General features: G+C 34.8%; 1 protein-coding gene across 3 annotated transcripts in view; it reads right to left on the bottom strand.

The window, feature by feature from the left end:
- Positions 1-22,398, bottom strand: part of LOC111058360 (josephin-1) — a 50,842-nt gene that overhangs the window by 27,104 nt on the left and 1,340 nt on the right. For all 3 annotated transcript variants that reach the window (XM_022345875.2, XM_022345876.2, XM_022345877.2), the window contains exons 2-4: positions 22,141-22,248; positions 20,641-20,858; positions 3,282-3,462 (exon numbers count right to left, since the gene is read on the bottom strand). In XM_022345875.2, coding sequence (XP_022201567.2) covers positions 3,282-3,462; positions 20,641-20,858; positions 22,141-22,179 — 438 coding nt within the window. In that variant the 5' untranslated portion in view covers positions 22,180-22,248. The remainder of the gene's footprint in view (positions 1-3,281; positions 3,463-20,640; positions 20,859-22,140; positions 22,249-22,398) is intronic.

The following is a 22,398-nucleotide window of genomic DNA, read 5'->3' as shown; positions in this document are numbered from 1 at the left end:
ACATGGATATCAATGAACGGTAATTATTTATCCTCAAAGTTCAAATTTCAGAATGTGTATATTTGCTAGACTACATTTCTCATTGCTTGCAGTTGCAATAATAATTATCAATAGAAAAGAAACATTATTTATTATTAAATGATGAGAAGTAATTATTTAGTTATGATTTACATAAAAATTATTCTTATTTTGGATTTCTAGATTGGGATTTTATCATAAATGTAACCATCGAAATGATTTTTATCCAAACACAGTCATTCTAACCAACTTAATTTTGGTTTTCGCGAACCAATCATCCATATAACCCACTAACTATTTTGTGTTGTCATGTTGCAAATCTGGAGTACGCAAAGTAATCACTTTGCGCACTAGTGCGGAAAAGTGATTCTTTGCGTTCTGTAATCAGTGCAGGAATGGTAACTTTTCAAGGTAACTGTAGGAAAAATAGATTTTCTACCAGGAAACATAGATGCAGTAAATAATTTATTGACAAAATTGATAGCTGATTCAGCTAGCGGCTCAATATCGCAAAGAGGAAATAAGATTGATGTCAGGAAAAATGCCTGGTTTGAAGGAGAATGTGTAAGATACAGAGATCGCGTGTTTGCGCTTCTCAAATTATTTAGAAGAACGAATTCCAAGCAAGTAAAGAACGATTACACTTCAAAGCTAAAGGAATATAAGTTGTTATGTAAGAGAAAGAAAGAAGCTTATTGGCCCGAAATTAAGGAAAAACTAAAAACTGTAAGGGATTCTGAGAAATTTTGGGAGCTGGCTCGGTTTTTCAGGGAGGGAAAACTTACGCAAAGTGGAAATATTAGTCCAGAACAATGGATTCAGCACTTTAGACAGTTGTATACACCTGTTAGATGTAGTGGACCGATATCGTGGGTTGAGCCTCTTGTTATCGACGATTCATTAGACAAGCCAATCGAAATAACAGAAATAGATTTAGCTTTGAAAAAAGCTCGAAACAATAAAGCACCAGGTGTTGATAGAATACCGGCTGAGTTTTTTAAAGAAGCGCCAATAGAATTCCGACAGCTATTGTGCATGTTTTTTAACCGTATATTTCGTTTTCTTGATGTACCAGAGTCATTCACAAAGTCTATAATATTTCCGTTGTATAAGAAAAATGATCTCAATAATCCTGAGAACTACAGAGCGATTTCATTTACCAATGCAATTTACAAAATATTTGTAAGTGTCTTGTTGACAAGGTTGGAGAAGTGGATTTATGGTCGAGGAGTCATAAGTGAGAATCAAGCAGGTTTTCGGAAAGGTTACTCCGCAATTGATAACATTTATATTCTTTTCAACGTAATTAAACATTCTCTATCCATGCGTAAAAGATTATACTGTTTCTTCGTCGATTATAAAGCTGCGTTCGATTCAGTAGAGAAACAGGCACTCTTTTATAGACTGGCTGAGATCGGAGTTTCAAATAAATTTGTTAATTTAATAAGAGCACTATATGGGCCGAATGCAAAATCATCAATATGGTGCAAGGAGGGGCGTCAAACTGAAGACATAAGTATTGAAAGCGGATTAAGGCAGGGCTGTCTGATGTCTCCACTTTTGTTCTCCGCATTTATTTATGATATTTGCGATATTTTGGGAGGGGGAATCAAGGTAGGAGATATGAAATTGAACGCTCTTCTTTATGCAGATGATCTTGTAATCATTTTCGATAATGTTACTGAAATGCAGAGAATGATCGATAGACTACATACTTATTGTAATCGTTGGAATCTTGTTATTAATATGGAGAAATCAAAGATGATGGTTTTTAGAAATGGAGGAAAGCTATGTAAAAGGGAGAAGTGGAAGTATGGGGGTGAAACTGTATAAATTGTGAAGGAGTATAAGTATTTAGGTTTAGTTTTTACATCAACTCTGTCATTAACGGCTCATTTCAGGCAAAAATTAAGTACAGCAAAATTTGGAATTCAGAGTGTGTGGAATAAACTGATAGCAAATGACGATGTGACTGTCTCAACAAAATGGCAAGTTTTCAATGCAGTTAGTGGATCAACGGTTACTTATGCAGCACAGGTGTGGGGTTATCAGGAAAGAAACGATCTAGAAACATTCCACAGATTTTTTACTAAGCGTTTTTTGGTTACCTAGAAATACTCCTAATTATATATTGTATTTGGAGACTGATGTAAAAGAAATGTATCTCCAAACTTTAAGAATGAACAGAGATTATGTTTTGAAAACAATAGCGTTATCAGATAACAGGTTTCCCAAAAAATTACCATTACGATGGCTCAAAATAAGTTTGGATGGTGCGAGGAGTGGAGAAGATGGTTCGGTTTGAATGATATTAATTGGGTGGACCCAGTGACTCAGTCTGATGAATGGAAATTGAAAAGTTCGGATGTAATTAATAAGATTGAAGAAAAGTGGACAAAAGATTTATGGAATAGAGCTGAAAATGCACATTATCACTCAATCTATGCTGAGCTCAGACTGGAAAATAATCAAATGAATAAAAGTTACATGAATGATAAGAATAAGAGACGGTTCATTAGTAATATATTCAAAGCAAGAGGCTCCTTATTGCCATTAAATTTCAGACCGGGTAGAGAGGGGGCTAATATAATATGTTCTTTGTGCAATAGTGGGGAAAGGGAAGATATTTATATTTATCATTTTATAGGCCGCTGTAAGGTATAGGAAGAGCAAAGGAAAAATTGGTTACAGCACCAAGTACTAGGAGACGAAGTAGTGCGGAGATATCTTAACGGGGAGGACTGGGTGCGGTTGGAGGGGTATTTAAGATCAGCGGGAACATATAGAAATTCCCTTATTAATGAGTAGCTGCATTTTTCAACTTTGAGGGTAGCTAGGGGGGAAAGCTCCAGGGGGATTTCTTGGGACTTTTGGGAGAATGACCCTCTGGGAGGGTTCTATCGATGGTGAGAGATTCAGCTTTTATTTAATTTTCGGATCGAAAAAACCTTTATTGCCTGGGCTATTTTGTACAAACAGCATATAGGTACTTCGAACCAGATTACCAGTCACTGGCATTAGATTTGCTTCCAATAGCAAAAAAATATTTGGATAACAATATTTGGATTAAGTACTCAACTTATCTGAATGAACAGATAGAGCGCTAATCTTTGTTTTGATTTCTTCAATCCTTAATTCAAAATTTCATGAGTTATTGAAGAGTGATAGGCTACCGCCCACTAAAATTGTCTACCTAAAAAAATTGCAGTAGGAGTAAAACCCCCGATATTGAAAGTATAATAAGGCGATTCGAAATATCTTACCGTTCCAATTTTTTGAGGTAGATTGAGTTTGGAATCCAGATTGTAGTAGCAGCCATTCACTTGACGAATCGCTATCCAGTGGCGTCTCTGAAATGGCAGCACCACGAATTTGAATCGACAATTGCTCGGTATATTCATTATGAAGCCGTACACGTTGTTCAGTTCCAACTGCATGGGATCTCTGCAAATATTCACTCATATTAATTCTAATAAACAATGATAAAATAGTCTTTGAAATATCTCAATAGTTGAACCTTACTCTATTATTATATACGCCGGAATTATTTACTGGTGAAAAAATATTTTTATTTTGTAAATGAATGAAATGAGTTCAACATAGCACCTAACATCATATGTGTTCAGCAAACTTTGAATTTTCGTTGCCCTTTATCCTGGCTGAGATGTGTTTTTTGAAATGAGTGCTGTGAAGCCTGATTGCCTTTCCCATAGCAAACATAAAATAGTGAAGTTTCAAATTGAGTCCACCGATTGTGATAACGGTAGGTTAGATTGTACCTTCAAGATTAAAGTTGAATCACTGCTACCTCCTGTGTAAGAAAACTTCAATACCTTCATTTTATTATTTTTTACGTTTTATTCACATTTTCTTTAAATACTTTTATGAGTACATAGTAGAAAGATCTACTTGTTTAATTCTAATTTATATTTTTAGATTGTGATTTGGTGTAGAAATTAAAATGGACATAACCTATGTAGCCAATAATATTTGGACAATTTGAAACTAAATTAGGAAATTGAAGAAGTTTTTGGCAATAGCTTGTTTTTTCTTTTCCGATTGTTGTATTATTTTTGCTAACCTAATAAATAAATAATAAATAAATAAAGATGTGGAAAGATGTTGTCACTACTCTTGTATACAAAATCTTTAATATGATTTATTTGTTATTATTAATATTATTTAATTTCTATAAACTTTTTCCTAAATATCTTTGTTATGGAGTTATAACTGCAGCGCTAAATGTTAAAAGGGCTTCCGTCACAGGAAGTTAATATGTGGGAAACAACAAATAACTGCATAAAGTGAAATGTGAATTTTTGTCAATATTTTTGAGTCACTATTCAAAGATCTGAGTCAGCTGGTGACAGGACAATAACGCTGGATACACACGAGATCTGCTATCTCTTCATAGTGAATGATTTAATGGAATCAATTTTCTCAAATTTCAAGCTTATTTTCAATTTTAGGTGAAAATGTTACGAAGCATTAATTGTAGAGATTTTCATGCTCAATCTTTTCCACTCGAGACTTTTCGTTTAAATTATATCTGAGACCTGATAATTGGAAATCTAAAATCAAACTTTGCATAGATGGGGCGGAGCTCCTGAAATTTTTACAGATATGGGACTTGTGGCAGTTGATATAGATTATCAATGACTATTTTAAGTATAAATTTGATCAAAATCTTTGGAGCCATTTTCGAGAAAATCACGAAAAACCCTGTTTTTGACAACATTTGCGCCATTTCAGCCGCCATCTTGAATTGCATTTGATCGAAATTGTTCGTCTCGGATCCTTATAGTGTAAGGACCTTAAGTTCAAATTTCAAGTCATTCCGTTAATTATTGGGAGATGAGATATATTGTGTACACAGACGCGCAAACACTCATACACACACACACACACACACACACACACACACACACACACACACACACACACACACACATACAAACCAATAACCAAAACCACTTTTTTGAACTCAGGGGAAATTTAGAAATTGGGGTACCTTAATTTTTTTCGGAAAGCAATACTTACCTATGGTAATAGGGCAAGGAAAGTAAAAATAAAATAAAATAATTGACAATATTATAGGTAGACCATAGTTTTCTATGTTTAAAGTTCACAGTTCATTCATCATCATCAGCATCTTGAACAGCTGAAGATGGCCAGTTAATCAATTCGTTATAGAATTGCGCATTATCATGTGTTATGTACTTTATTACTTTCCCAATGTCAGTCAGCTTTGCCACCTTGATAAGAACTTTTCCTAATGGGTAAGCTTGGTTGGGAGTGGTAGCTTAGCACATTCTCGTGCATGAAGAATGTATTCGAATCAAGTTCATTCCATTGATGAAACGGTTAGCTGTGATGAAGCCTTTCTTGTCAGATTCATATAAAAATGATTCAGTGCACTTATGTCAAAATTTATTTTTGCTTCTTTCTTCTTTGGCTATTTCGATGCATACTGTTGTTTTCTTTTAGTATTTTCCCAAACACTTCTTGTAATCCAGAATTTCTCTTTTGGCCTAGGCAATTGTCAGGAAAGAGTCTGATTTTTTTGAAGTGAGACTTCACATGTGAAGTGAGATATCACAATAAATGTTATAGAGATAATGTTACATTTCAACAAAAATCTGTTATTTCCAATGCCTTCTGTGACTGTAATAATGCATGGAATGATGCCGTTTCAACACAAAACATTAGGTCGAATATCAAAGAACAAGATTATGTCAAAATATGAAAATCGAAAAAAATGACTGATGCCCTTTTAACATTTAGCGCTTCAACTATAATATTACAGTACTATACGTTTTGGTATGATATGTTATTAATGTGTTTTAGTTAGGCTATATAAAATGTAATTACTTCTGTACTGGAAAATTATGCAGGCCATTGCAGCCTATAAATTGATTTAACGCAGTAGATCTAGATCCTGTTGGTTACCTAGAACTCACCCCTACACACAGACGTATTATAGTCTTATAGGGGTACTCATGTAATATTGATACTGTTAAAAATTGATTGTAATGTGCATTTCGGAAAATAAAACTGGATTTGATTTGATAAGTGAAACATGTTCAACATCTACTTGAATTAACACAACTTCAAGAAGGGGCCATATTGGTATAGTGGATTTACGTTTCTGTTCTTGTAAACTTGAATTCAAGTTTGTGAAATACATTCATTTTACACAAGCAAACTTGACTACGCTCTTCACAGTATTTACAATTTCAAATATTCTTTAATCCATAAATTAAATACTAAGGTAACATTGTAATACAGACAATGTTTTACTGGAATACCCCTACAAGACTATTCGTCTGAGTGTAAGGGGTGGGTTCCTGTTACAGTGGGTAGCCAATAGTCTATTCATAATATTATATAGGTAATAGAATGTCCGACTTTGTTAACAAGAAGGTAAGTACAAAATAGTTTGTATATAATTCTGAAATTAAATATTAGATTGTTCATTGAGGAAAACAGAAAAGGATTTATCAGAGTAACATACAGATTCAAGAATTGAACTAGGCTATGAATAAATTCTTATCATTCCATGGAAAGGAAAAAAATGGTAAATTCTCATAAAAAAAATCTGGTTTGGCGCACTCACACAACTTTCCTTGCCGTTATGAAAATTGATCACCTGACGCTAGTGTTCACGCGCATCTCAAGTCAACTTATAAACAAAGATCTTAACCAGCTCGTGACAGGACAATAACGCTGGAGACATACGAGGTTTGCTATTTCTTCATAGTGAATCATTTAATAGAATCAACAGTTGCCAACAGTTTGCAATTGGATAATCACATTTTCTCGAATTTCGAGCTTATTTTCAATTTTAAGTGGAAATGTTACTGAACATTAGAGATTTTCATACTCTTTAGACTTTCATAATCTTTTCCGCTCAAAATTTTTTGTTTAATTTGTATCTGAAGCCTGATAATTAGAAATCTAAAATCAAATTTTGCATAGATGGGGCGCAGCTCCTGAAATTTTTACAGATATGGGACTTGTGGCAGTTGATAGAGCTTATCAATGAATATTCTAGGTATTAATTTAATCAAAATCGTTGGAGCCGTTGGATCTCACTATCTGCAGAGATGTAGCAAATGATTCCAACATTTTTTTGCTGCAGTAGGAGAGAATCTAGCTCGTTTGATCGACTCAGGTGGTGCTCTGATAGTGAATGATACTGACTATGTTGTAGACACAGAATTTGCGTTTCATCCTGTTTCTGAGCAGGACGTGTTAAGGTGTGTGACCGCACTAAGAGGTGGTTCAGCGCCTGGTTACGACCGGATCTGGGCCTGTCTCCTCAAAGATAATCCTTAAACCTCTCCTTCATATAATAAATCTGAGTTTGACCAATGGAGTTTTTCCTGATATTTTTATAAGATTGCCATAGTTTTTCCACTTTATAAAACGGGCTGTTTTTCAGATAAAAATAATTATAGACCGATTTCTCTACTAATAGTTTTCTCCAAAATTCTAGAAAAAATTGACAAGGAGCAACTTGTTGCTTACCTCACATTGAATAACATTATTACAGACCGACAATATGGCTTTAGGAGAGACAGATGTGTTTCTGATGTGATGTTTGATGTAAACAAAGCTTTGCATAGTGCTGTGTCAGGTAATTTGAAGGCTTTGATGATATTTCTTGATCTCAAAAAAGCCTTCGATAGTGTAGACAGAAATAAGTTGATTGATAAATTGAGAGCAATATGAATTGTGGGTAAGGCAATTGACTGGTTTTCCAGCTACCTTACAAACAGACAGCAATAAGTATCTATATGTGGGGCAGAGGGAGGGAAGTCACCAATAAATTTTGGAGTGGTTCAGGGAAGTACCCTGGGCCCAATACTTTTTTCAATTTATATTAATAATATCTCAAGATTAACTTTGAATGGTGAAATCTTCCTTTTCGCTGATGATACTTTAATCCTTGTTCAGGGAAGCACTTGGCTTGAAACCAGAAACAGAGCTCTATCTGATCTACATATTGTTAAAAAATGGCTTGATCAAAATATATTATCACTAAATATATCTAAAACCAAGTTCCTGCCAATTGCATTAACTCATTCAACGGATTACAATCTAGAGGATCTTAAAATTCATAATTGTAATGACTTTTTAAATAATTCGTGCAAATGTCAAAGTATTGAACAAGTTTTTTCATATAAGTATCTGGGCGTCATTTTTGATTCCAGACTTAAGTGGATACAACATATTGACTTCCAATTGAAAACCTTACGTAAATATATATTTGCATTCAGGCAGCTTGGAGAAATTCTCAATTTTAACGAACTTAAAGTAGCTTATTTCGCCTTTGTACAGTCTCGCCTCTCATATGGCATCTTAGCATGGGGAGCAGCCTACCGCACCCATCTAAGAAGACTAGAAATTATTCAAAAAGCAATCCTTAAAGCTGGCTTTCGTAAATGTCGAAGATACCCCTCATCTTTATCATTTCAGGAAATTAGAGTTTTACCCTTGAAAAAATTATACATAAAGGGTTTATACATAAAAAAAATTATTCACTCATGTTTATAAACATTTTGGTTCAATTTTCATACCATCTCTACATTCTCACAACACGAGATATGCAGCCACAGTTTTGGGATCAGATCTATCCAGCTGAAAAGATCCTTCTCAACAACAAATTGCTTCTTCTTATCTCAAGTAATATATCGTAATTATAAAAGATTATTTCCGCAAAATAACATTTTTTCAGCTGTAAGTCTTCCAATTTTCAAAAAAAGATTGAAATATTGGTTGTTTGAAATAAGTGAGGAGGAGGCTGTGGCTCTGGTCTAGGCGGGCGGCGGACTCACCTGACTGCAAAATTAACATGACTTTTACTGACTCTTTACCAATACTGTCTGACTCCATACGATACAGACTGGCTATATACGATACAGACGAACATTACAATACAGAATGACTTTCTACGATACAAAACTATGACATTCATTTGAATGAAATTGCCCTCATAAATTGAATTAATTTTGGCTCTCTTCCTTCTCCCCCTTCATAAAGATTCACTATACCTACTTGAAATTTCAACTCGAGTCTACGCACAGGCCACAGTGCCCATGTACGCTCATTCCATAACCTATAATATGGAAACTTAATTTAAGTACATAATTATTCGTATTTTATATTTTATATTATTCATCATTTTTGTACTTACTGTATTTTTGGAATAAAGAATATTCTTGATTGATTGATTGTTTTCGAGAAAATCGCGAAAAACCCCTTTTTTGACAACATTTTCTTCATTTTAGCCGCCATCTTGAATTGCATTTGATCGAAATTGTTCGTATCGGATTCTTATATTGTAAGGACCTTAAGTTCCAAATTTCAAGTCATTCCGTTAATTGGGAGATGAGATATTGTGTACACAGACACACATACACTCATACACACACACACACACACACCCAAAAACCACTTTTTTGCACTCAGGGGACCTTGAAACGTATAGAAATTTAGAAATTGGGGTACCTTAATTTTTTTCGGAAAGCAATACTTTCCTTACCTATGGTAATGGGGCAAGGAAAGTAAAAACTACCGAGGAACAGAAATCAGCTGATTCGCCAGTGACCATTAAAAAGAGTATAGTAATGAAGAAATGTACATCTATGAAAGATTGAATGAAATATATGGTAAATATAAAGAGAAGAAAGGTATGACAATACATAAGCTCTCAAAAATCTATGTATGTATAAGAAAAACTATCAAATTAATAGAGATGATCTTAGTGCCAATAAACAGACTGAAGCAGGCTTTCTGACGTCTCCCAGCCCAGGCGGTATAGCCACCACTCCACCTTACGCTTGAATGCAGCCACACTGCGTTCATCCATATCAGTTTTTATCTCAGCAGGAAAATTACGATAGACCATTTGAGCCAAATGAAAAGTGTCCTCAGATCCACTCCATGAACCACCTGCGACGTCGCAAGACCTAAGTTAGCTCTATAAATATACAAATGTAGGATAGGTATGTAAAATATCTGATAAAATTTTAAGTTTATTAGTTTTTAGGTACATCAATAGAGATTTAATGCACAATTGCCTCACATTTAAAACTGGAAATTCTGTAAAAAGTTGTGTTGTTGGATATCGGCATTCCTTATTAAAAACAGTTTTGATAATTTGTCTCTGCGACACCGCAAGTGGTTCCACGAGGGCAGCGGGAAGGCCTCCCCAAACCATTATGCTATACTTTATAATAGACTGGACGTATGCATAATAGACTGTCTTACACTGCTTCTTAGTCAAAACTTGACTTAACTGGGAAAAAGCATACAGTAGCCTTCTAAGTCGTTGTTTCACCAACTGGATGTGCGGACTCCAACTTGAGGTGTTATCAATTGTTATCCCAAGGTACTTATATTGATTAACTCTTTCTAAGTTTTCACAGTTGCAGGAAATTGAAGTAGAGTCCCCACATGAGAGGAGTTTCAGGTATTTGTGTCCTGGATCTTGCTGATTACGGGTTACTATAGGCATGTACTTGGTCTTGTTGCTATTGACAGTCAAAGAGTTGTGGTCAAACAGGCCTTTATTCTAGACAAGTCAGCCGTAGCATTCCTGTATGCGTCCTCCCATAGTTTACCAGTTGAGGCCACAGCCGTATCATCAGCAAATAATAAAAGTTTACTTTTGATGCTCAGCAGTGGTAGATTATTAACATAGGCTATATCAGGGAGAGAATAAGCCCAAGAGTACCCCCCTGCACAACCCCGTAATCAACTTTCTCCAGGCCACTCAAACTATCCTTAATATAGCATTTCCCGACAACCCTATTTATATGAACGAGCATCTAACTCCTGAAACAAGAGATATATTTAACGCTGCCAGAGAATTGCTGAAAAACAATAAGCTATCGGCTGTTTGGACTTCGGATTGTCAGATCATGGCGAAAGTATCGGGCGGAGCAGCGTCCGTTTCGCGTGCGAGACCTCGCACATGTGGAGAGCATCGCCAGCCGAGATCGGGTTCCGACGACGCCGCCGCCAAACAACAGCGAAGCCAGCATAGCAGCTCCCCCGCCCACCAACTCCGAACCTAACATCGCCAGTGAAGTGAAATAATAAGGGGGTTTGAGAAACGTTTTTTGGTTGGTGTGCTTTTGACTGTGAGTAGAGTTTTTCAGTTACGTAAAGTATTCTATTTTTTATTATTTCCAAAAACACTACTGAGCATTATATCTATTTCATTTGAATTATTTTCATTCAGGAATAATTTTAATTATTTGCATTGGACTTAGTACGGACTTGTGCTCATGATTTCATTAATTTTTTCTCGGTGTTATCCTTTTCTTTTTGTACTCGTAGAAGTGTATTCGATTAATATAGTATTTTGTTTATATATCCTCCAGTAGTATATATCTACTATCTTCTATTTAGGCATTAAAGCCTCACATAATAAGATGGATGTGGTAATCTGTTTGAGAACTCAAGTTGATGGTTAGTAATGCGCGATTACTTCCAATTAAATCACCAACAGAAAAAAGTAGTATTCAGATAGAAATGATAAGAATAAAGTATGTCGAAAGATCACTCTGCATTAAAATTAGCATATCTTGTAACTTAAAATATTCTATGCTGATAATGAAGCACTGTTTCAACGTTCTAGCCCTAGAGGATGAGACACTTAGATAATACTCAATCTTTCAAGAAAGTAACTCATACTGTTCATGCAAATTGCAACATCTACCATCACTATTGCGCTACTCCATTCCTGTCTAATTATTCAAGGACATATTTATACAATAAATAGATATGAAATTCACACAGTGTACTACCTTACACCAACAATTGATTATCTTCAATAATGATCATTATAAACTAGATCAAACAAAGTTACATTGTTCCATAGTACATTCTAGCCTATTCTTTACATTTATTCAAGAATTAATCATCTCCAAAGATAATTATGTCATTTTATATTCGAATTAACTTATCATATCTACAAATACCGTACCAACTTACTGAATGGAGACTAATATTATGTATCCTTCTTCCTTTCTATAATAGGCTACTGTATTGTTGTTGATTCTATCAGATTTAGCCTTTTCTTTTGTGTACAAAATTCAAGCAGTTTATACTATTCTTAAAAACATTCAATAACAGCTTTAACTATACGCATTTGAGGAATGGAGTGAGGAAAGAAGAGGATTGTTGCTCAGAGAGCAAATATATACCTTTATATACTGTCTTCCACTGGTAAGGTTCAATAAAAAAGAGGCCTACAAAAGGTGGTCAAATTCTTATCATTAGAATTTGATAAACAGGCCTTCAGCACTAAAAGCTAGTCCCATGCAGCTTATCGCTACTCAATTGCAAACGTTCATAATCTGCGTGAAAGCAAAGGAATATAATATTATCAAAGTCAACTTTGTTTCAATACTTATATTTCCTTTCTTGTTTTTCATTTTTCTTACATTTTTGAAAGGTACTCACTATGTTCATATGAATATTCCTTTATGCGGTCAATTACTCTCTTAACGTTCTTACTGCTGGTCGGACGGCTTTTTTATTATTTCTTCTTTTTGTCTTATTATGATAAGAGATGCAGTAGAATTATTAGATACAGCACCTATAGATTGTGTAGAGTGTACCGATATTCAAAATTTCCGTTGTAAATTTCTTGAGAGCGGGGGATCCGGGAGTGCAACCCATCAAAAGTTTACAGTTATCCAACAAAATATTAGGAGTTATAAGAGAAATATTGATGAATTTAGCATATTATTACAAAGCCTCAATTATCGTTTTACATGTATAATCCTAACTGAAGCTTGGTTAGGTGATGAGAGTGATTTGATGGAAATCCCAGGTTATGTTTGTTCAGATCATTCAATAATATCAATCAAAGCGATGGAGTAGTAGTATATTATATAGATAGTGAAATATCTGCTGCTTGTCGCGAGCTTCAATTAGGCTGTATTGCAACTTATCTCTCCCTTACCTTCGACTGGGCCGGGGTGCCATGTGAACTATTAGCCTGCTATCGTAGTCCCAATTCCAGTCTTGGAATTTTCATTGACTCAATTGATTCGTAATATAACAATCAGAGGAATACGAATAATGATAAGTGTATAAAAATTCTTGCTGGTGATATGAATTGTATTGTTTTAAATGTCACTTCTCAATCAATAGAAGAGAGGTTTGTAGATGTGCTGAACGATGCAGGTCTCGTTTGCTGTGTTGACAAAGTAACCAGGTCAGCTAGCAACACCTGCATTGATCACTATTTTATCAAGCTGTCTCCCTTATTTGAGGTGACATCAGTAGTAATTCAAACCTCAATCACAGATCACTATACCGTTTGCATAAAATTTTCTACACCTGAACCTATCCCATCTCATAACAAAGCTAAATATTACGTGGAAACTGATTGGGAAGATGTGAAATATTCTCTGTCTTGCCAAAACTGGAACCATGTCATCAATGAGAACAATATCAATCAGGCTACTAATTCATTCAATATCTTGATTCTTGCACCTTTGCAGATCTTGTCTTATGTATCGATTATTACCTTAACTTTGCGACTACTGTTGTTCAGCTTATTCATTCTAAATTTATTGTAGAACTTTTGTAATCGATCATCATTTGTTTGATTTTGAACTTTCTTATTCTTATAAAACTTTTCATAACAAATTGTGCTGATTCAAGTTTTTAATTACTCTTGTATTTGTTACTTGAGCTCCTTTTCAATTTGAGCATTTAATTGTGATTTTTCAATATTCAGTAACCCTTCATTATTTATCAAGCCTGTTGATTAATTTTGGTTTAATCATTCACTGTTCTAAATTTCTCATAGTTCTCTCAGTTATTATTTGCATTACAAACAGTTTAATTAAAGTTGTGATTATATTCAACCTTTCATTTGGTATTTTTTATTTCAATCTCAATCCTGAGTTGCCATTTGCTTTAAATCCCAATTTGCTTTTATTCAATACATAGGCCTATTATGTAAGCACATTGGAATTTCCTCCCTTCAAATTTATATGTGGATTTTGTTAGTTTCTGATTACTCTACTAAATTTCATAACCTACAAATTCACCCTTTATACAGTCCACTCTTTTTCTTAGACAAATTTCACACCTAGGAAGAGTAAATGCATTGGGGAATAACTTTATACATTAATATTTCGAAATGCTAGATTCATTTATATATTCATACCTCACGTTCAAGTATTTAAAGTTTCAAAACATAATAGAGGCCTACAAAAGATAGGTCACTTTTGCTTTTCGTTAGCAATACAGCTAGGCTCATCGTAACCTTCAATATAATGGCAGTTCAATAGCAATATATATAGGGCATTAAATGATAAACAATCTAAGCTTCCGTACTTTTACGATTACCAACAATTTTAAATTCTAAATTAAATTGATTGCTGTTTTCACAATTTTTATTCTTACATGGTTTTAAATCGCATGTATCAGTTGGAGTTACTTTTTTTTTTCTTCTTCTTTGAATCAAGAGTTGGTTAGGTAAATCTCATCTAATGTTATTATAATGTCCATGGACAGGCTAGTGTTATACTTTATTAAACAAATACTAATAAGATAATACTTGATACTTCATCACATAATTTTTATCATCCTCAGTTTAAAATATTGCTGTAATCACCTATCATATTTCATTCTTCTCCCATATATATTTTTCTTTTATTCCATTTTGTTCATTTTTTTTGCTCATAATACTGGATTTCAATATCTTATACCAAAATGTTAGAGGTCTGCGTTCCAAAGTTCCAAGCTTTTTCCGGAAGGTTTTAGAGTGTGATGCTGATGCAATTGTCCTCACTGAAGCATGGTTGTACGATGGAATCCATAATGAGGAATTGTTCGATGAGCGGTACACTGTCTTCCGCAGGGATAGGTTTGGTGATCAGGGGTTGAGGGGTGGTGGAGTACTTGTTGCTGTTCGCAGTTTTCTTAAGGCCGTACTACAGAATTTTATCAGAATTTTCATCACCGGTTTTCGAATCTATCTGGATTAAGATTTTATTAAATAATAAAGATCCGTACTACATCAACGCTGTTTATTTTAAACCATCGACTTCCTATGAGACTTATCTTCGATATTTTGAATTAATCGAATCATTCAATGAAATTTCAAATAACAATGTAATAGTCATTGGTGACTGGAATATTCCCGAAATAGGTGGCTCTAACTTTGACTTCAGTAGAGGGTCTCGTCTGGCAGCTTAATTGTGATTTTTCAATATTCAGTAACCCTTCATTATTTATCAAGCCTGTTGATTAATTTGGTTTAATCATTCACTGTTCTAAATTTCTCATAGTTCTCTCAGTTATTATTTGCATTACAAACAGTTTAATTAAAGTTGTGATTATATTCAACCTTTCATTTGGTATTTTTTATTTCAATCTCAATCCTGAGTTGCCATTTGCTTTAAATCCCAATTTGCTTTTATTCAATACATATTATGTAAGCACATTGGAATTTCCTCCCTTCAAATTTATATGTGGATTTTGTTAGTTTCTGATTACTCTACTAAATTTCATAACCTACAAATTCACCCTTTATACAGTCCACTCTTTTTCTTAGACAGATTTCACACCTAGGAAGAGTAAATGCATTGGGGAATAACTTTATACATTAATATTTCGAAATGCTAGATTCATTTATATATTCATACCTCACGTACATTAAGTATTTAAAGTTTCAAAACATAATAGAGGCCTACAAAAGATAGGTCACTTTTGCTTTTCGTTAGCAATACAGCTAGGCTCATCGTAACCTTCAATATAATGGCAGTTCAATAGCAATATATATATAGGGCATTAAATGATAAACAATCTAAGCTTCCGTACTTTTAGGATTACCAACAATTTTAAATTCTAAATTAAATCGATTGCTGCTGTTTTCACAATTTTTATTCTTACATGGTTTTAAATCGCATGTATCAGTTGGAGTTACTTTATTTTTTTCTTCTTCTTTGAATCAAGAGTTGGTTAGGTAAATCTCATCTAATGTTATTATAATGTCCATGGACAGGCTAGTGTTATACTTTATTAAACAAATACTAATAAGATAATAATACTTGATACTTCATCACATAATTTTTATCATCCTCAGTTTAAAATATTGCTGTAATCACCTATCATATTTCATTCTTCTCCCATATATATTTTTCTTTTATTTCATTTTGTTCATTTTTTTGCTCATAATACTGGATTTCAATATCTTATACCAAAATGTTAGAGGTCTGCGTTCCAAAGTTCCAAGCTTTTTCCGGAAGGTTTTAGAGTGTGATGCTGATGCAATTGTCCTCACTGAAGCATGGTTGTACGATGGATTCCATAATGAGGAATTGTTCGATGAGCGGTACACTGTCTTCCGCAGGGATAGGTTTGGTGATCAGGGGTTGAGGGGTGGTGGAGTACTTGTTGCTGTTCGCAGTTTTCTTAAGGCCGTACTACAGAATTTTATCAGAATTTTCATCACCGGTTTTCGAATCTATCTGGATTAAGATTTTATTAAATAATAAAGATCCGTACTACATCAACGCTGTTTATTTTAAACCATCGACTTCCTATGAGACTTATCTTAGATATTTTGAATCGATCGAATCATTCAATGAAATTTCAAATAGCAATGTAATAGTCATTGGTGACTGGAATATTCCCGAAATAGGTGGCTCTAACTTTGACTTCAGTAGAGGGTCTCGTCTGGCAGCTGCATTGGGACTTTTCATGGGGGTGATGGGCTTAGAGTCTTATAATGGAATTGTCAATTGTAATAATCGGACTTTGGATTTGGTTCTTAGCTCGTTCCATGTTAATGTTTCAAGATGCGATGACTGTTTGGTTCCCGAGGATACCCATCATCCTACACTTTCCATTTCTTTTCCATTGCTTCACATGAGGGCAGATCACGGAGATGAATCAAATGACAAATTTCAATATGTTTTCAAGAGAGCTGATTTTCTTTGCTTGTATGATTCTCTGAGAGACGCTGATTGGAACGCTGTCTATTCATGTTCAGAAGTCAATGAGGCAACTGAAGTTTTCTATAACATAGTTTACTCATGTTTTGACCTGTGTGTTCCTAAAAGAGCCGCTGGTGATCGGATTGGCAGGTACCTTCGGTGGTATACTAGGGATATAATTCAAGACATCAAGCGGAAGGAGAAATGTGCCCGAAAGAGGAGAGTCTGGGCTTATCACGACGAGAAATTTAGAAGATTGGGATCTGCTTTGAAACTTGAAATTTCTCAAGCTTACCAGGCTTATATGAATTCAGTTCAGTCAAGTATTGGTGGTGACATGAGGAGCTTCTGGTCATATATAAATAATAATCGGAAGGGTAAGCGGTCAGAGAATTTTATGAGATGGAATAATAATTTTGTCACAGGTACTGAGATTCCAGAGGCGTTTGCAGATTATTTCTCATCTGCTTTCAACAGAAGCGACAATCATGCTGGAGTTTTTGATGACACAATTGGTCACTCCCCTTTCCACTTGAATTCTATCTCAATGACTGATATAATTAATTCTATACGGAGCTTGAAAGGTAATGGATCTGTTGGTCCAGACTTGGTTCCACCGTATGTCATCAAGGGCTGCTCTGATTTGTTTATTGAACCGCTTGAGTTCATTTTCAATCTAGCACTGAAAACATCCACGTTTCCTGATCTGTTGAAGCAAGCCAAAGTAATTCCCATTTTTAAAGCTGGGAGCACACAATATGTTGAAAACTACCGTCCAATATCTATTATTAATTGTTTTGCAAATATTTTCGAAAAATGTATTAATAAAAAAAATTTCAATCATATAGAACCGTGGATTGCTGATAGCCAGCATGGATTTTTGCCAGGCAGGTCTACAGTGACTAATTTATTGCATTTCCGGAGTGAGGTATCAGCTTGTCTTGATGCAGGTACTCGTGTTGACACTGTGTATACAGATTTATCAAAAGCTTTTGATACTTTAAACCACACAATTTTGTTCCGGAAATTGTCATCCTTTGGGTTTTCACTGTCAAGTGCTGGATTTATTCTCTCCTATATGTCTGATCGGAATCAATTTGCTTCTGTTGGTGGTCTTCATTCCAGATCTTCCAGTAGCCCATCAGGCGTTCCACAGAGTTCAAATTTGGGGCCTTTGCTCTTCATAATATTCATAAAGTCTTGTCTGCTGTATGCAGATGATGTGAAGATCTTCAGGGTGATTAGGTCTGAAACTGATTGTCAGCTGCTTCAAAGTGATGTAGATAGTTTGTTTGATTGGTGCTTGAGAAATCAGCTCAGAGTTAATATTGGTAAATGTGCTAAGTTGTCTTTCACAAAACAAAGAGATCCGCAAAATCCCATTATTTTATAGAATCAATAACCAAACAGTTAAGCGAGTGGACCATTTTAAAGACCTTGGTGTGATTTTTGATCCTGAGCTCAATTTCAATGATCATGTGAGAAGTTCCAGAGCATGTTAAGAGATTGGATTCATTCGGAGAACCTGCTCTCAATTTGATAATCACAATATTCTTATCCTATTATATAAGACACTTATCAGAAGTTTATTAAACTACTGCTCTGAAGTATGGCATCCATATCTGGCATCTCATGAGCTGGAATTAGAAAGAATTCAAAGTGAATTTTTAAGGATTGTATATTTCAAGCGTTTTAAAATGTTGTCCTTTCAATTTTCCCACAGCTAACCTAAGAGCCATATTTGATATGCAATCCCTGGAAGCATCTAGGAGCTGTAGATTTCTCTTGTTCCTATATAATATATTGAACAACCGTGTTCAATCAACCTACCTCCTTTCATTGCTGAATGTGTCTTGTTTCACGGCGTTCCGGCTTCAGATATCTTCCTCCCCAATGCAACTCCAATAGTCACTTCAATTCTCCAATCAACCGCATGATGAATCTTTATAATTACCATAGTTTTCACCTAGACCTTTTTCATATGAATCCCAGTCAGTTCAAGAAGGCATGTAAGCAGCTTCACCCAATGTGACACCTATTTTTCCCACGCTAGACCTCATCAACTTACATAGAGTACCATATTTAGTAGATGACTTCCTTTCATTCTTAGCTCTGTTATCATTCACCTCATTCTTATTCTCAATTTATTCTCAACATATAATTCACATCATTCTTGGAATGTTATTTGTAATTTCTTGATTCCCCTCTTATTATTTTCTCATATTGTAAATGGTTTCTAGTACATAGTATAGTATCTAGTATTCAGTATATTATTTAGTTTATCATGACATTTTTTTTCTCCACTAATATGAAATAGTTTCTTCCTTGTTTCTTTCTCTCGATTTTCAATTTCTTTGTAAAGTGATTATTGTAATTTTTTCTGATTAGGGAGCAATTTTTGGGGTTTTCCCGTATGCTCCCATATTGTTGTAAATAAATAAAACAATAAATTACCACCGGTCTTTGGGTCCTCTTGCTCTCCCACTCTAGATATCAAGCTACACCCAACACTATAATGTTATCACTTATAATTCACCTACTGTTATCTGAATCTTAGTTTTGTAATTTATAGTAAATATAATACCATATAACTACTGAATAATACTGCTTGCAGGAACTGTCCCCCAGAACTGTCTCAGACGCATAGTCTTACTGGGGGAATTCCACTCAATCAATATGTTCTTTGTACTGTTTTTGTAAAAATATGATTCTTATTTTGTTGAATATCAAATATAAATATGTACATGTATTGTATGCCAAGTGGAAATAAACGAATTGAATTGAACTGAACATATTGGACTCTGTCTTTTAGTAGCTCTTGAACCACTTTAAAGCTGGTTGTTTGATTACCATCATCTCTAGTTTTGTCAAGAGCTTCTCCCTGTCGACTGAAGGTCAAGATAGGTGATAATTACTTTGTTACTTGTTTCTATATTATCTGCAATATATTTAGATGAATCAAATAATGTGTCGGATGATATTTTTGTTTTTTGAAATCCGTATTGTGAGGTGGATAGAAGATTATGTCTGTTCAAGTACTGCATTAACTGTATCTTTACGCATCTTTCAAGGATTATTTAAATTATAGACAGAAGTGAAATGGGACGATAATTGGTGTAGCCTAATTATTTTTTATGCCTGATTTATAGATTGGAGTTAGGTATTTTGGAAATTTTCAGAATGTCTGGAAATTCACTTGCTTGTAAGCTCAAGTTTACAAAAATGTTGAATAGGGTATAGGAGGATGTGAACGTTTTATTTGATTACCCTGGCAGGTATACTATCGTGGCCTGGGGCGCTATTACCTCTCATGCTATCAATCACGTTCTTAAGCTCATCTTGTGTAACAAGCTGAAATTCAAATACTGACTCGACTGCATGATCGGAATAATTTATTTCTGGCTTACCCATAGGAGTTAGCGAGACGGCCAAGCTCTTCCTCACTGAGGCGAAATACTTGTTGAAATTGATGTTATTATCGGTACCATTCTGTTGAGTCCGCCCATCCTGCGTGAAAACATTGACCAGAAATGCTAACTTTTTATTAGGTCTACCAGAAACTTCATTTATAGTTGACCAACATTTCTTGGGATTGTTTGAGACTTCATCTCAACACCGTTCAATAAGAACAGTGTTGAGCGCTTACTTTCTCTTGTCGAACCAGACAGCCTCGAAGCCCTTGTTCTGGAGGGCGGCCATGATGATGTTGACGTCATAGTTGCCAAGTCCGAGTGCCGAACGATGCGGGTTGATCCAGCAGTCGGGCGACAAGTCTTGGCAGATTGTGTCCAGCTCCTCTTTGCTGAACGTACAAGGCTGTTGGAACAGGTTGTTCAATGCATGCAGCGCGCACAACTGTTTCACCTGAAAACAATTGATTGCTTCACCTGAAAACCTGATTCATCTCAACAGTTAATTTTCTAGAAATAGTAATTTGATTGGCTTATACTGGAATTTGAAATTGTTATGGACGTTTATAATCGATGACAATTGTTGACACAATATATGCAATAGGTGCTACATTCAATCACGAACCCACCGCATAGGACACAAGTGTGAACTAACTCTAGGCTGGTCACTGACCATGCATAATACACAGTCGTCAACATTGTTGTGTCATCACAGCGAAACGCCTCGAGCAACAATTTTTGAGGATAGGTTTTTCTATCTCCGATTTTTTCCCACTGCTCTAGCCTATTTGAGGTAAAATTATTTTTCTTTCATAATAATTTGTGATTTTATCTTGTTTATTTTATGTAGGACGCCTCTCACTGATGATGAACATGTGTATGTGTATAATATGTAAACATATTCATCATCACTGATGATGAACATGTGTATGTGTATAATATGTAAACATGACATATGGTAGCATATTCTACCATTAGTGGCCAGCCTAAGAATATAAAAAACTGGAGCATTTTTATATTGGAGATCCATTGCTAACCGGCCACCATTCACCTATGAAATTCACTATTGACAAATTATTCAATAATTAACAATAAAATCTATAGTCCATCAGACAAGAATCAAACAGAGACAACTATCTCAATATTGAATCCACACGCTGCACCAAGTAATAACTTGACTTTATAGAGGCTGTGAAGTGTATATGTTCTTCTTTAAAGTTGAAAGATTTATGGAAGACAAGTTTATTCTTTGTCATTGACTCAGTCCCACAGTAGGTACTATTAGTTTGAAACTATTAGGCTCGCATTAGCCTACATTATGCCAGCAGTCTTGTCTAACGTTGCATCTCCATTTGTACGGGTCGCATAACTATGGTTCTTATTGCGCTCATTTCACTAGGACTAGGGTTGCGGCCACCACATTTTGGCCAAGGACTGGTGTTTCACGATGACTAATCCTGGTGTCTGAACTTGCTCTTTCAACACACGCCGCCAATGGTTGCTATCTGGCGACCAACTGGTTGCCTAATGTATTTAGATGATGTAACGTGAAAATATATATATATTGTAATTCTAACATGAGTTGAAAAAGCCACATTACTGAGTATAATGAGACGAAATTAAACCTTATCTCGATTACAATGATTCTATTCTTTTTAGCATGTGAGGTAACATGGTATCATAACAGGAAAAAACTTCTTGAATATGGAATAAAAAAAATAGCTTAATCAACTTACCTGCTTTTCGTGATAAACTTCACCCCTGCAGTTATTCATATCGATATCCCAGGTTTGTTTTTTCGTGAACGATAAGAGGTCATCTCAATGCAGGAATTTCATATTAATCTGAAAAATAAAAAATCATAACTTATTACTCAATAATAAAGTTTTTTTGTTCAAGAAGGATATATAATATAATATATATTGACATTACAAATCCAGTCATGCCTAGGAGCATATTTGTTTGGCTGTGGTGTACTAATTTATGGGATTCTG

The sequence above is a fragment of the Nilaparvata lugens genome, chromosome 10 (genome assembly GCF_014356525.2).
Source record: "Nilaparvata lugens isolate BPH chromosome 10, ASM1435652v1, whole genome shotgun sequence".
Classification (NCBI taxonomy): Eukaryota; Metazoa; Arthropoda; class Insecta; order Hemiptera; family Delphacidae; genus Nilaparvata; species Nilaparvata lugens.
The sequence above is the reverse complement of the archived record's forward strand: the minus strand, read 5'-3'. Positions and strand labels throughout refer to the sequence as shown.